General features: G+C 30.3%; 2 protein-coding genes across 2 annotated transcripts; one reads left to right on the top strand and one right to left on the bottom strand.

The window, feature by feature from the left end:
• Window positions 1-5,203: 5,203 nt before the first annotated feature.
• LOTGIDRAFT_104796 (hypothetical protein) lies at window positions 5,204-8,341 on the bottom strand (the record flags this gene model as incomplete). The annotated part of the gene is made up of 5 exons (XM_009057150.1): window positions 5,204-5,391; window positions 6,014-6,122; window positions 6,592-6,698; window positions 7,340-7,604; window positions 8,171-8,341. 5 exons carry the CDS (start codon window positions 8,339-8,341, stop codon window positions 5,204-5,206), a joined length of 840 nt encoding a protein of 279 aa, XP_009055398.1.
• A 588-nt stretch (window positions 8,342-8,929) lies between these two features.
• On the top strand, window positions 8,930-12,768 carry LOTGIDRAFT_182189 (hypothetical protein). The gene is made up of 8 exons (XM_009057149.1): window positions 8,930-8,948; window positions 9,809-9,921; window positions 10,257-10,442; window positions 10,667-10,739; window positions 10,931-11,037; window positions 11,293-11,392; window positions 11,778-11,947; window positions 12,256-12,768. The coding sequence occupies exons 1-8, from the start codon at window positions 8,937-8,939 to the stop codon at window positions 12,572-12,574; spliced, it is 1,080 nt and encodes a 359-aa protein (XP_009055397.1). The 5' UTR covers window positions 8,930-8,936; the 3' UTR covers window positions 12,575-12,768.
• The last annotated feature ends 3,488 nt before the right edge of the window (window positions 12,769-16,256 follow it).

Below are 16,256 nucleotides of genomic sequence, written 5' to 3'. Positions count from 1 at the left end.
TTATTGCCTTATTCAATGGTAAACTATCTAGCATCACGTCTTTGTAATGAGTGCTTCAAGTTAAAAATGAATGGAAAATTTCCAAGATTTAAACTCAAATTGCGGATCTATATGAACACGATTAAAAGTTTATGGATTATGAGTGATAAAAATATATATGTGAATTTTTTAGATTGTTGATATTTGTGAAGAAGAATTTATGACATTCTGTAGTATGTTAACAATAAAGAGGATGTGGAAATGTAGTACTACAAATAGTGTCAGACAAATTAAGTGATTTTGATTGAAGAGATATTTGTACATGTAATTAGACTTTTTAAAGTTTTATGAATATTACATTTGTGGATAAAATTCTTCTTGAAGTTATAGTTAGGTTTCATCAGTTAAGTATAGAGAAAATCGTGATAACATCTTGCCTCTCTCTATGTCAGTCAATTATGTATGCATATAATTATTTAGATGGTTTCCCAAAACAACCTTGGACTATTCACTGTATTTTTAGGTAAATTTTTGCTTCATTCCATGTTTGTATTTAGACAGACTTTTTCTGATTCATTTATATAGCAATTATTTGAAGTATCACCACTTCAAAATTGCATTGGAGTGAAATGTTGATTTATGGCTAATTGAAACCCAATGTCAATTTCAGACATACAGGATCAGAATTAAAAAACTGAAGTTTATAAAATGTTACTGCACATTAGCCCTAGTCCTGTACTACAGGACAGAGATATTTCAGCTGATTTGATATCAATTATTCTACCTTAGAATAAAGATTTGAATGTGCATAGATAATATTGACTGACTATATTTATTACTATCTCCTTCTATAGTGAAGGCCACAAATGGGAATATTTAGTGAGAAAGAGAGCGAAATATTGTTGAGAATTCTCACAATAAATAGTGCTGTGATTTTTGTATATAGATTAAATAATATCTGTATATTGTTACATTGTTGTTATATTATGTATATTATTTATGAAAATTGTGTATATAGTGAGCTTATGATTTTTGTATGGAAGGTTTGTGACCAAGTGAGAGAGAGAGAGCCATACATGAAATAGACAAAGTAAAGTGATTTTAGATTTAATGCTTAAGCCATTATCAAATCATAGTGATGGTAATAGTTGTATGGGTGATATATTAACAGTTTCAGAAAATAAATGATATTGATGTGTGGTTAATGATGTGGAAAGTATGTCTAGATGTTATGAATTGAAAGAATGAATAAGCCAGACATGATTATATACCTATTGATGGAGATGGCTTCAGATTCAAAGAATAAATAAGTAATCAATATTGGAAATATGGTATAAAATATCGCAATATTGTACAAGTTTCGTCAGTAACAAAACTATATTCTTGAAACTATTTCTTATATTCTCAGCAACTAATATGTGCAGTCTGTTAACTATTTTAAATTGGATCTGCTTTAGGCTGAAAGTTTGATAAGCAGGAAATTTAGAAATATTTGCCATGTTAGATTTATAATGACTTCTGATTAGATATTTGTAGCCATTTGTGCTTCTCCTACTGTATGCTTGAAAAGGAAAAAGTCATTCTGTGCCTAAAGCAAGAATACAATTTTTTTTCTTATGGCTTTTTATGTTAATTATATATTTCTGCAATTGTATAAACATGATTTATTGAAATATGTGAAAGTCAAATGTCCCCATTGTTATTTTTTTAATCCAAATTTTCATTATGGACCAACCAGATATATGGATTTCTTACTTTTGATAAACCCTTTATCTCAGGGTAATATCATCCTGATTTGAAGCAGAGAGCAAGGCAATGGTGTAATTGATCATACTTTGAAGTCTGATTATTGGATATGTTCTACTTTTGTGGTGCCCTACATTTATAATCAGATTTATTCCCTTGTTCAACACACAGATATGCATCTGAACCAGTGGCCCATGTAGAAACTATGTTAAGATCACCGTAAAAATAAGGATGATTAAACTTTCAACTAAAGAGGCGTGACAGTTCTTAACAGGTTTCTATCTATTCCTATTCTACCCTAAATTGAATGGTACTGAATTGAAATATGTCACATTACAATTTTTCCCATCTACTCACCTCCCCACCATTCTGACTTCTGTCTACACCAACTATTCTTTCGGCAGACATATTCCAAATTATTTTGTTAAACCTTCAGTTGATTCTGTAAATCCCAAGCATGCAGAACTCGTGGAACCCCCAAATGTAGTGACTAGAATATTTGCTCTCTAGGGATGTGGTATAAGCTTGCAAACATTTGAAATATAAAATAATGACCCAGATTTGATTTGCCAAGTTAAACACAACGGCATTGTTCATAGCAACATCGTTATTGCTCCCCACCATCAAATGAGATTCAGAATTAGTATAACTATTGTGACTATAGACCTTACATATTAAATATACAGACCAATGACAATGGTCATGAAGTCAATCAACATGAATAGAAGGAGACATCAATTTTCTAAAATTATATTATAATTAATATTCATATAATGATAGTTTGAACTTATATACAATTACATATAATATATAGATAACAATAAGACCTGCCGACAGGGCCGGCAAGTTGTAAATATAAGGGATGCTGTTTTGTTTACATTAATGTATTTCATAGCCTGCGAAAACATCTATGCAAATTTGAAAACATCTATGCAAATTCAAACACTTTAATAGTCGTCTACATGCACTTAAACACAAAGTAGGGAAAAAATACCATTCTTACTACATATCAGTTCCCCTGTCTAAATGAATATGTCTGTGTTTGCAACAGCAATTCAGATAGTGAATAATAATAAAAAATACAGGAAAGCAACAACAAAACAGCATCCCTGCAATAAGCAGTAATGATATGATGTTTAAACATCTTTTTGATTTAAGGGTCATTTAGTATAAAAATCTGGTACAAGTTGAACATGAAAATCTGGCAAAATAAATGTGATCTTGCTTGAATTGATTCTTCAGCATGTACCAGATATATATTCTATAATGAAATCAGGAGTACATGTGAGATGAATTGGTAAGAAATCATAAAGAGTATAAAAACAATGTCCTGATACAATGAGTGATAAATTATGCTGAAATATATGAGATGAGGAGAGATATGTCAAGACACAATTGGTCTTGTAATCATCATGACAAATTAAAATACTGAATCAAGTTAACAATCTAACCCTTGTTCTTTTACATTCAGACAAAAAAAAACAAGAGAGATGAAGGCTTCAAAATATAAACAATAATAGTCTACTTTGCTGCACAGTTCTATAAGCTATACAAGCAAAATCTCTAAGTAATTACCACTTAAAGGACCCTTCGATAACTGCTTGTGTTTATGTTATGAAACATACCTGGAGTGTAAATTGTAAAATCACTATTTTCTTTTTAAAGTTTCATGATGAAACAGTCTATGTTGATTAGTTAGTTATCTGTTAACTATCCTTGCAGAAAAAAAGAAATGGGTTTCTTATGACTTTCACAGAGGGCTTTCTTTACTGTAGAAAAAAAATTTCATCTTTGGAAAAGCTTATCGAAATAAATGCATTATTAAACCTCATAATTAGCTGATTTAGTTTCTGAAACTTTGTACCTCATTTGTTCTTATTCCAGGCTATTTCTTAATTATGTGCATCACAGGTTTTATATTTTGTTCAAATCTAAAAGAAACATAACCATCTTAAAATATAAATATCATTTCAATGAACACGTCAAAAAAACTTTAAAAATTAGAATGCACCAATTGAATTCAGATCTGATTGTATAGAATTATTTAAATGAGCATATTCTTTTAAATCTAAATAAACAAAATCTTAACTAGATTCCAACATGTATGATGTACAACCAATACTTGTACAAGCTCTTGCTCTTATAAATTGATATCAAAAGCTGCTGGAAGAAAGTTGTGGTAGGAGTTTCTTTAAGGTGGAGTTAAGGTAAGAACAAGAGAGCCATCCAATCTACACTTATATGGTGGATAACCACAGCCAGCAATTGCTCTTAATTCTTCATCACTTACACCAACTTGGACATTACAATTAAGTAAAATTGATGTCAAATTTTCATAATCTTTAATCAATGTCATAATTTAACTCTTCTTTTCTATCATTAATACATATCTTTTCACAGTAATTTAAACTTAACCTCAACTTAGACATAAATATCAGAATAAATATGTTTATGTTAATTTTTCATTTCAAATTCCTCTCTGTATATATATATATAATTGATTCTAAAAGGCAATATGGAATTAAGAATACATTTATAAATGGGCAAGTGGCAAACTTCATCATAATTTCACAGAGTAACGTAATACAAAGTAACTTCTTACACAAGAATTAAGCCTTGTCACCAATAAATATCCTAAGAACTTAAAACCTTTTTGACTGTATAAATCTAATTTGTTACAAAATATAACATTCCTTAATATCAAGTATTGGTTTTTCGTTATACATGTATATGACTGACATAATTATATAAAAACAGTGTAAGATATTATTGTGTAAATTATTGATTAAACTATCCCAAAGCTCTGTGTTATTGTTGGAAAATATCCTTGAATGAGCAACCAATCCGAACCGCAAAATGAAACTCAAAATCCAAAATAGCAGTTTGGCAATACATAAGTAGCAATTCAAACGAGGAAGAATATCAATTAATTTTGACAAATTGTACTGTTGGAAGTAAACTTCTGTAAAAGTCGTGTCACTCCATTAATTTTGAAGAAATTCTAATAATAAATGCTAAATCTATCTTCTGATCTTCACAAATCACACTGTTAAGATTTTCAATTTGGGTTAACAAAGAAATCGAATTTAATGAAAGATGGATGGAAATCTTAAGAATTGAATGTATCAATTTCTTATAAAATTAGAAATTCAGTCCTAAGTAGATTATGAAATAAATACAGTAATAAAATACAAATACACTATATCAACAGTTTAACATTGCACTTGATTTGTGGCTAGATAATGATAAAATGATTAAACAAACTGTAACACTGTAAAAAAAGCATCATAAAATATCTTGTAAGTCACAGTGGCATGTAATACATTTAAAATCTCCATAAATATATCTGACAACCTCAATTTTCAAAATAATCATTTTCTCTATGTGGCAGGTTCAATCTTCCATAATATGTCATTCCTCTTCTAATATCATTAGTTTCACGACTCTTTTATCAGTTTAACAACTCTTTTAATAGCTCTTACTGATCTTTCTTCTTATTATTGTTTGTAATACTATTATTATTTGAAGCAACAGAACCATTTGTATGTGGCGGTTCTAAGCGTCCAAAAGCTAGTGACATGTTTTGAAACTCGTAATAAGCAGACAAATGATATGCCATATTTGTATAGCCTATTATATATTCACAGACTGAAAACCAACTAAAAGCTGAAATAAGAAAATAAACAAGTACTTAATAATGTTGTAAAGAAAGCATTTATCAATTTGATTGTTTATTGTGTATGTCTTTTTCACATCGTCTTAATCAAACTATCCCTGCTCCTATTTCAGTTATCAACGGCTTTGCCATAATAGATATATATAGATAAGATATATATAGAAATTACATTTCTAGTACTTCTGAAGACTATTTACATATATTCAAGACCCTAATCAAATCTTAAAAATGGCGAACTTGTCCCTTTAACCTTTCTTTGTAAGTTGTATTCTTAGTTGTGCAATACACTACACAGAAAGTTTACCATACAATAGGCCCTTAGAATAGTCATACAAAGTTTACACATATTTGTTTCCCTGTATTACGAATATTATCTGATTAGGATTTGGTATTATTGTCATACTATAAGGAAAATAACCTGTGTCTATAAATAGTAACACTTAATGAAAGCTGTGACATGAACTCCAAATACTCATAACCCATTAATTGAGTTTGCATATAGATAGCATGTTATTAGATTAAATGATATGTTCAGTGTGTTGACTAGAGTTTCAGAATGGTCAATATATACTGCTAGTGCCGTGATATGTTGACAACTAAAACTTCACTCACCTAAGGGTTTACAATAAAACCGATGTTGTATAAAAAATGCTAGTAAACCCATAGTAGCAGTAAAATTGGCAATAAACATAGCAACTTTCCATTTTAAAGACTTTTTCTCCTAGAAAATAAATCATATAGTAGTAATTTCATTTAGCCGATTCAATGATTAATAATTGAGATGTTGTACAGGTGTAGAAAATTTTTGTGTTAGTACATTGCAGCAATGCTAGACATGAAGAAACAGTACAATGGAGCTCTATATCTAACTTGTTTTTAACTATCTGGAAACCCTCATATCTACATGCTTTGTATAAGGAACAGAATATTTGTTATGTAAATTAACTCTTTTAAAAGGTGATCCCATTGCCATTTTTGCTTGACTGTCACAGCCAGATAGCAATTGGCAATCAATTATCAAATTAATATGGTTATTCATTTTTACCACCTGGATTGCATGTGAAGACCATTACCACTTTATGGACATATCAATGACTAACCAAACTGAATTACTGTGATGGACAATTACTTATTAAAATCTGAACATGAATCTTATCCTGCACATTCAGCATATTGATTGATATACTTACATCTTCAGACAGCTTGCCAGTACGAGTCCAATAGTATAATATGGTATTTAACAACATATAACATAAAGATAATACCATAAATACTATAAATATCTTCTCATGTACAGCTGGAATTACAATATATAATAGGATGAAAATCTATATAAATTAATCATCTCTTTAAAGGGCAAAAGTACTTTCTATTCAACAAAAAAGTTTGGCCTTGATCATTGCTTTTATGGAAACTGTGTAAATAACCTCTTTAACCTCTGACATAAATGAAGAGGAAAAAAAACAGAAACATTTCAACTCCCTTATGAATACCCACTAATGAAATATGAAGCTTCACTAATTATAATGTATCGGGTAAAAGTCTATCGAGAATTATTTTATTGAATATTGTTATAGTTGCAATCTATTTCATATAGAGAACAATGAATTGAAACAAAATAAAGGGATACATTCATTATATCATTTGACTCATGAGACTTATGTCCTTCATTTAATATTTTAGTCGTGCCAACGATCAAATAGAGACAGTCTAATTAATTAGATCTCATAGCATAGCCAAAATTTGATAATAATGATACATATTTCTCCTCTACACAGGTAGTCTTGAGAAATTAAGTTTAAGTGAGCAAGAGAGCAAACTCATTGAAAAGGAGAAAATATAAATGTCATAATATTGGTCATCCACAAAGCATATTTTCAATAACAAATTAAACATTTCTATATCTTCCCACTGAAAAACAAAAGGGAGCATACTTACGATAATTGTCTTTATTAGAAATGTATGTTACTCCAACCAAGCTGGCATCTTCTATGGTGTTGAACCAAAAATTAACTGTCATCAAAAACCCAAACAGTCCTTTGTATTTGTCAGACACTAAATACAGCAGGTCTTTATAATAATTATAGTATATAACAGCCACAGCAAATCGTGGCGCTGAATGTAGAGCTATACAAATCTTCCAGAGATAGGTTTGTGGTCTGATTCCTGTTACTGCACTTATAGAAGGAACAAAGTTGGTAACCTGAAATTTTTTTTATACATTTATAGCAGTTACTAGCATAATAAGAAGTGCCTTAAGATGGCAAAGATTCAGATGTGACCCAATAATAATAGTAATAATAATATTATTCTAACACTACAAATAAGAATGTGCTTCACTTCAAATTTAAAATTAATTAAAGAGTTTGGTATAGCTAGAAACATAGATCGGATGTGACAGTCTAAGATAATAATCTATATCTTGTTACAATTACAAATACACCAATTTCTCTTAAAATCTTATGCTGTACAAGTGGTTGTTATTACAGCATAGTAAGAAATGTCTAAACACTTGGTACCAAAATTACCAAGCTGGTAACTAGGGTCCATACTGATTTGTTACTTGACAGATAATGCCTGTTTTTATCAATATCACTCTACCTCATACTTATAGTACACTATATGCACAGCCCAAAATCAAAATCTAAAACCTTGCGTCCTTGGCCGTAAATGTTTGACTCATGCAAGTGTCTCCAAGGAAAGAGGAGATTAGTGGTTGACTGAAAATTTTAAGATGTGGTGTGCAAGAAAGAAGTAAACAATACTTACATTGCATTGTGTGTCATTAATCTCGTCATAGCGAAATATGACAGCCGTTACAAAACATAAAAATAAAGCAACGGCAGGCAATGAAACCGTTACAACGGCGTACGCAAAAATGGGCACACGTAACAAAACATTGGAGATATTTTCCCGGCGATCTCTTCCAACTTTACTCATTATGACAGTTGTTGAGGTAGCGATGGTCACCGCCCAAATGAAGCCTTCCAATTAATGGAAAGTAATTAATTAGAATGTAGACCGCACCTTGTTTATCGATACCGACACTGTCTTACTAATATGTACTTGTTTAGCATCCCTGTAATATAAAACGTAGCCAGACTTTAAATTACTGACTGCTAATACGTAACCATATATACAATTTTCCATGACTCACGACATTATGAAAGAGGACCAAGATGGATTTTTAGACGATATTTAGAATGTGTATGAATGCTACATCTTCGGTATTTGATTGATTTTGTAGATCTACCTTTGCATAAGACTGGAAACATTTTTAAGAAGGCAAGCTTTTACCAAGCAAGTCCTCCTAAAAGCTAAAATTCAAAAGCTTTTGAGGTTCTGATACGAAACTTACCTATTTTCTTTTTATTTTCATCAAATTAATATTACGCTATTGTAAGTTATCAGACTTTCTAAGATATAGTTTGAATTAGATTAAAGATATAATCTTTGTGAACTTTTTTTTAATTATTTCAGATTTCGTTTTAATAATACAGATAAAGTCTACATATGAACAGATCCGTAAACAAATATGGCGTCGAAAGTAATTTAATTTTTAACACGTGATACTTTTGTCTATTATATTCACCGTAAATTTGCATATATACATTTCCCATTGTCTTAGCAAGGCCGATTTTTTTAATTTCCCGATAATGTAACTTTTGACTTAAGATAATGTTCGTCAAAAGCAAAATATTGATATGATACGCTACTCTCTGATTACACACTTGTGACTTAACTACTCTCCGACTACACTGCTTAATGCTTTCTGAATTGAATTTTGGCAATAATTTACATATGAACTGAAATATCTATAACAAAATACTACTGAGAGTTTTTGATTGTCTTTGGGTTGATGAAAATGCCAAACACTGGAAAAGTTATTATTTTTAAACATGATTTTACAGAGGTGTATTTTCATTTCGAAAAGTAGGTCATTTTCTAGATAGGAGCATCCTGGATTGTTTTTTGGTTGATGAAAATGTCAATCATTGGAAAAGTTACTATATAACTAACTATGATTTTACAGAGGGTACTTTTTGTCTGAAAAGTAGGTTGTTTTCACATGAATTTAATGGGAGAGTCTATGAGAGGGAAATGTGTCTATTTCAAATGTAAAAGCATAGAACCTTATATGTCTATAGGCCCGAAGACAATCTAAGGCAAATGGCATACAGTTAATAATTTCATTTTGATTATTTATGAAATGAGAGAAAAAAAGCTCAATGTAGTCCGAGAGTAGTATAAGCATTATGTGACTGCTGTGATAAAGCCTGCATCTGATGACAATTATGCAATTTCAATTTCCTATATTTAATATATTATGTTTAAATTGCTGCAGGCAGCTAAGATTAAATTCTAGTAAAATGATACGATCATATCTCTTTTATTTTTAAATTTTAGAAGCCAGCAAACAAACCCAATGACATAGAGTTTGATGACTTGGTAGTGAATGTTTGTTATCATCCTAGTAAAGATTTAATTGCAATAGGTTCAATTAATGGTGATGTAGATTTGTGAGTTTGGTATTTGATATTGTAAAGATTTTTTATAATTGTATACATGTATTGAAAATTTTATATTTCTTGATAACTTCAGCAAAGACTGAATTAGAATATTGTAGGGAAAAGCATTTTCAATAAATTTTATGTAAAAGCAAAAACATTTTTGACTTTGTCAAAATATCATTTTATGCACATAGTATGACATTTTCATAAGGCTAACATGGTTCTTTCCTATAATATATTATGTTAAACTCTTATCGCAATTGTCTGGATATATAACATCAAAGGTTTATCATGTGTAGCACATCTCTATATTATATTTCAATCTCAAATCATTTTTGTTTCAGATATACATACAAAATAGATGGAGAAAATAAATTGGAGAACACTTATAAACATCATAAAAAATCATGTCGAGCATTGAAATTTAATCCATCAGGAAACTGTTTAATTACAGCATCAAAAGATAAATCTATCAAATGTTGTGATCTAGATACTGGACAACTTAAGAATAAAATCAAAGCTGCACATGAGTAAGTTGGGTTTTAGCCAAGATACCAACTAATTTAACACATGATTAACATAATTTAATGTGACTTAGTATCTCATGCCTCATTTCAAAAGCATCTTCTTATTATTACTTTTGATAATCGTATTTCAACTTGTCACCTAAGGTTACATTTGTATGTTTGCCAAATAACTAATACTCTACTTTTGATATTTAGCGCCATTTTTTAAGAATTGTATTTTTTTCTAGATCACCTATCTATTGTTTATTAGTCTCAGATGAAAATATTATTGCTACAGGAGATGATGATGGGAGAATTAAGGTAAAAAACTTAATTTCAGTATTTGACAAGTACACTTTTGAAATTAAAAGACCTTATTGAACATCAGACATAACAAATTAAAAGGAGTGTTCAGTTATTCTGTGTTAAATCACAATTAATCTGTTTCTTTTGATAAGATTATTACTCTTAAATGTCAGCAAGCAATTTCAATGAAATTAATTATTTACCAGGTATGGGATTTAAGAAAAAGTAAATCAATTTGTGAGTTTAAAGAGAATGATGAGTATATCAGTGATATGGTTGTTGATTCTAGTAAAAGAACATTACTCTCTACCAGGTTAGTCAACATAAGATTTGAATGATAAAGAAATTGACTCTTGAAACTTAAAGTTGTATTATTACAGTGGGTTCTCTTAATAAGTCAATGCAGCATGTAATTTTTTTATTAATACTTCAGGAGCAAGTTTGATGAGCTCTACTATAACTAAAGTTCCATTGGAATTTGGTACTTTAAATTCTTGAAGTCTTGACTATATTTTAAATTGTCTAGAGTTGAAGCTTTGTATGAATCTTTGTATTCTATGTATTCCAGTGGAGAGGGTACTCTAACAGCTTTTGATATCAGGAAAAGAAGAATGACTGTACAATCTGAAGTCTTTGATTCAGAATTACAATGTTTAGCCATTGTTAAGGTAAGTAATTTTATGAAAATGTTTTTTTAAGTCCAAAATCTGTGGCCATAATTCATAATACAATTATGAAAAGCTCTATAAGGATACACATGAAATTGGATATTCTAACTTCATGGTCGTGTTTTTACAGACAGTGAAATTTGTGAGTCTGTCTGTAACTTTTGTCTTATGAATACGTATAAGTTCACATGTTTAGTCTTGCCTGTCATATGGGAATATCTGTAACTATAATTGTATCATAATTTTAATGTCATCATATCCAACTTTATGAACAATTCAGTCCAGGGCATAAAATTTCTGAAATTTGTTGATTGACACAAAGTCAACTTCAACTCGTTTAAGTTTCCTGCTTGCAAGTAACGTCTTGATACATATTTAATTTTAGGGCGAAAGAAAAGTAGTGTGTGGTTCAGGGGATGGTGCTCTAAATATATTTAACTGGAATGAGTGGGGTTTAAATAGTGATCTGTTTCCTGGTCACACAGATGCTGTGGATTGTCTGGTACCTATTAATAGAAATATTGTCTGTACTGGTAGCAGTGATGGAATAATAAGGTAAACTGCTTTTCATTATATATTAAAGGAATAAAACAATGTTATAATGTGACTTATGATTCTGTAGGTTTTGTCATTATTCATTTCATTGGTACATTTACTATCCACTTTTTTATTTGATTAATAATTTTAAATAATCTGAATTGGATTTAACATGAAATTAAAGGGAAAAAATGAAGAGAGTATCTTAATATCAATAGTATCCCTTTATAACATCATTTCCTATTTTAAAAGATGGATCTTTATAAAGTTATTCACTCAAATATTCTATAATTTTTTTAAATAAATTGCAATGATTTATCTTTCAGAGGTGTCAATATTTTACCAAATAGTTTTATGGGTATAATAGGGGAACATGATGGATTTCCTATTGAAGGTCTTAGCCTGAGTCATGACAGATGTTTATTGGCTAGTTGTTCTCATGATCAATGTGTTAAATTTTGGAATATTGAAAAGTTGGAAAAGTTAAAGATAAATAAAAAACGAGTAACTAAATATAAAACAAAGAAGTTGTTTAGTAGAGACGAAAATTTTTTTGCTGACATTAACAAGGATGTGACACAAGAAGAAGAAGAAGAATGTGAGGAAGATGATGAAGATGATGATTCAGACAGTGATAGTGATTAGTTTTATGATTAATTAAGACAATTAGAATATATTTCGCAATATTATCATAATTGATCATCTTCATAAAATATTTCAGATGCCAAAGAAATACAATGGAGACGTGTTCTTGAATCTATGTTGTAGAATTAATCTCATGAAAATGAAAATCAAGGATATTGTGATCTATTTTTCACAGACTACAACTCAAGGCAACCATGATCTGTCATGTGTACCATGAAACAATTTATTTTTGTGAGCTGATATTTTGAGCCCCCCTTCTCCAGAAAATCTTGACATAGACATTTACCAATTACACCAACCTATTTAGATTTGAAAATTAAAGATGCCTTCCCTTATTTTCATTTATTCAAGATATATTTAATTATTGGGCAATTAATACTTAATCAATTGAAAGTAAAGGTGTTCAGGAGTCCCTAATTAAATCATAATTAGTTAAGTATTGAATGCAAATGAATTTTGCAAAGAGTGAAAAGGTCAATAAATCTATTTTAATCCAGCCTGTACAGCCATGGAATGATTGGTCATAACACGATTATATGCAACAGCTACTTGAGTATTTTGGTATTCCATTTTTTATTTCCAGCAACAGGAAAAATTATATGAGTCTTTTTCCAAAAATAGAATGAATTAGTTTGAACTATCTCCTTCCAAATAGATTTAGCACATAAAATTCCAATAGTCTTTTCGGTCCACATACATTTCTTTAGATTAAGAATACATGGATAATTCATAATAAACACCAATAATCAAGACGAAGATGAAACATATTACATTATTAACATGTACTTAACTTGATGGAATCCCTTCACAGGCTCTCTCTAACATATCCATTCTTCCCATTATCTATGACCTAACTCTATATTTTTAGACAAAGTCCTTTTAGTTTGACTAATGCACTTAAGTGGAAAGGTTAAACATGGTAAATAAGGAGAAATTAAATGAAGTTTTATTTCTTCTTCTGCACCATTGGGCTTATGAAAATAGGCAGAATTTTAAGAGACAATATCCTCTTTTTTTTTGTAGTTCACTTTTTGTGCCAATCCCAAACCTTTTTATTAGAAAAGTATTTAAAGATGGGTTTCCTTATCTTTTAGTGTCAAATTAAGCATACTATTTGATTAACTGGTGCTTGTAATGAATTATCATGTATTCTTAATCATATCATAATGTTCTTATTGTATATAAATAAGAGTTTTAACCAATCATAAATGTCCGTGTATGTACAGCCTGTATAAACTAAAAAAATACCTTTCTTTATTGTCATTCATCGGAATTCTGCTGTTAATTCTCTTCAAATTTAGCTAATTATGAATTAATTATGGACATGTGAGACAAACTGGTATTGTTTCAAGTCATTGGAACACCTCTACTTTCTATTCATATAAGTTTTAGCAATTTCAGTTTCATAAATGAAAATAGGGGAACGCTTCTTTAAATCGTTTAAAATGTGCTATTAGCCTCATTGCAGTTGGAAAAAGAAACTGTTTTTCCAAATCATTTGTGGTCCGAATATTTTTAAGGGGATCCAATTCAAATCAAATGAAAAACGTTTGATGAGTTCTGAACAGGTTTTGGCCTCAATTGAAAGGTATAGAACCAGATTATGTCACTTTAAAATTTTTCCCTTCTATTGCTTTCTCTGCTCCTACATTTTTTCGGCACACGTGAAAGGCGTTCTGAACTATGTTCCAACTTGTTTATCAAAGGCCATGAACTCACCAATCGAGCGGCCCCATTAAGTAATAGCTTGGCGGGATAATAGTTGTTACTGTCCACACATGAATATAACTCCATGTTACTGCCTGGTCTCTAATGTTTAATGTTTGGTGCGTGTTTTATTTCTGTTGTGACGATTAGTAAAAGCACTTATTGGTTATTTTTATTATAAACCATGTCGGGGGAAAAGGACTTGTCTATTATGCCGTATTGTCATTCCATACAGATAGGCTAAGAGACTCGACTTCATCAGTTTCCGGAGAAAAATTTCATTGCAACTGACAAAATGGAATGCTTTTGGACTTTAATTCTGTAGTAAGATTATGTCATGTGTTTTGTGTTAGATAATGTTATGTGTTTTGTGTAAGTGATAATTATGATGCAATATTGAGGACGATGTGATCAAATTCCTCAATTGGATCGTAGCCAAATCACTAGTATGCCTAATCGATTGAAGATCTTGTTTGGATTCAACCATCTTCTTGGATTTCAGGATTGGTAATAGGCTAGGCTATAAGCTATAGTGAAGGACAAAGAAGTAGCTTAAGACCTACATAATACTTTTCATGGCCATATTATATGGCCACCCCAATAATTAGTTCACGATATAGCTTTGATTCTGTTTGGAAAGTGCGCAATCGGAATTGACATGTTGAAGAATATTAAAGCCAGGGGTAAGTCAAATCAGGATTAAAAAGTCGGATTAACAAAGCTGCAATGATAGTATTTATTGACAAAAAAATGCGACTGCGGCGAGGAGCAGAGAAAAAGAAAAAATAAATACACATATACATTGCATTATTCGTAAATAAATAGACAGATTGAAAATAAACACTTGCAGACGTCGCAACGACGTGTGGACCGCCATTTTGTGGTTAGGTCGCTTATAACCTTAATGATAAAAAATAATTCATCTACGAACGATTCGTATTCTAGAAGCTAATATGGTGGTAAAAGAACAAAGAAAAATATGATCGAAGTATAAATGCTAAATTCCATTCCAAGAAATCAACAACGCCGCTTTAGGCAAATCCTGCAAACGGACACTCGCAAACATAGAACAGGACTGATAACTCTCCTATCCTGATTATATTACCTAAAATCAACACTATATGACCTTTGAACTCGCATAATCAACAACTCCTGAGATATATTTTTTCATTATTTTTAGATATTGTTTCCTTTGGCAAAAGAAATAAATAAAATTGATTTAAAAATAAATAAAAACATTTATCACAATGACAATTATTTAAAACCTAAAATTTATTGCACGTAATGTCCCCTTGACAAAGATGTTCCCATCTTTTGATTTTACAAAAAAGGAAAAATAAAATACAAATGATCAATGTAAACAAATCGAAAACAAAGGGCTTTTAATTTCCTATTATTTTACTAAAGGTTAGTAAATGTCCAATATTCGTTTTTGATAATTCCTTGTTCAGCTTTTGACTGTAATTGAATTGAGAAACCCCCCTAAATAGTAAAAAGGCACTTGTTGAATCATGTTCCAAAGATGCAGCAGAAGTTCCGGCTTAATGACATAACACTTCGACAATCCACCACGTGCACATGCATAGTAACCATGACAACAGAACACGTGACAGCTGTTTATAGCGTTAGCCACATCCCAATATGCTTTGATATGGATTAAATTGAAAGCAAGTTTCAACGCGATGCCATAAAATATAAAATAAACTTTTATACAAGAAAAAGTTGGGTTGGTAGCGAGAACCATTTCTAATACATTTATATTTAGACGTTTACCACAGATGAAACCCTGTAATAGAAAAGAAAAAGTTGTTACGCAGGGGAAATACCGGTATAATTAGGCCTATAATAGGCCGACAGAATTGTAAGACAAAAATCGTTGATAATTTAAAGTAATAAATCTAATTCGTAAATGAAAAGCATTTTATGAATTATATAATGTATATAATTACGTCTTTTAAATTGGAAAGCGCCGTCT

Source organism: Lottia gigantea (assembly GCF_000327385.1).
Source record: "Lottia gigantea unplaced genomic scaffold LOTGIsca_3, whole genome shotgun sequence".
NCBI classification, from domain to species: Eukaryota; Metazoa; Mollusca; class Gastropoda; family Lottiidae; genus Lottia; species Lottia gigantea.
This window is presented reverse-complemented; position numbering and strand designations above follow the sequence as displayed.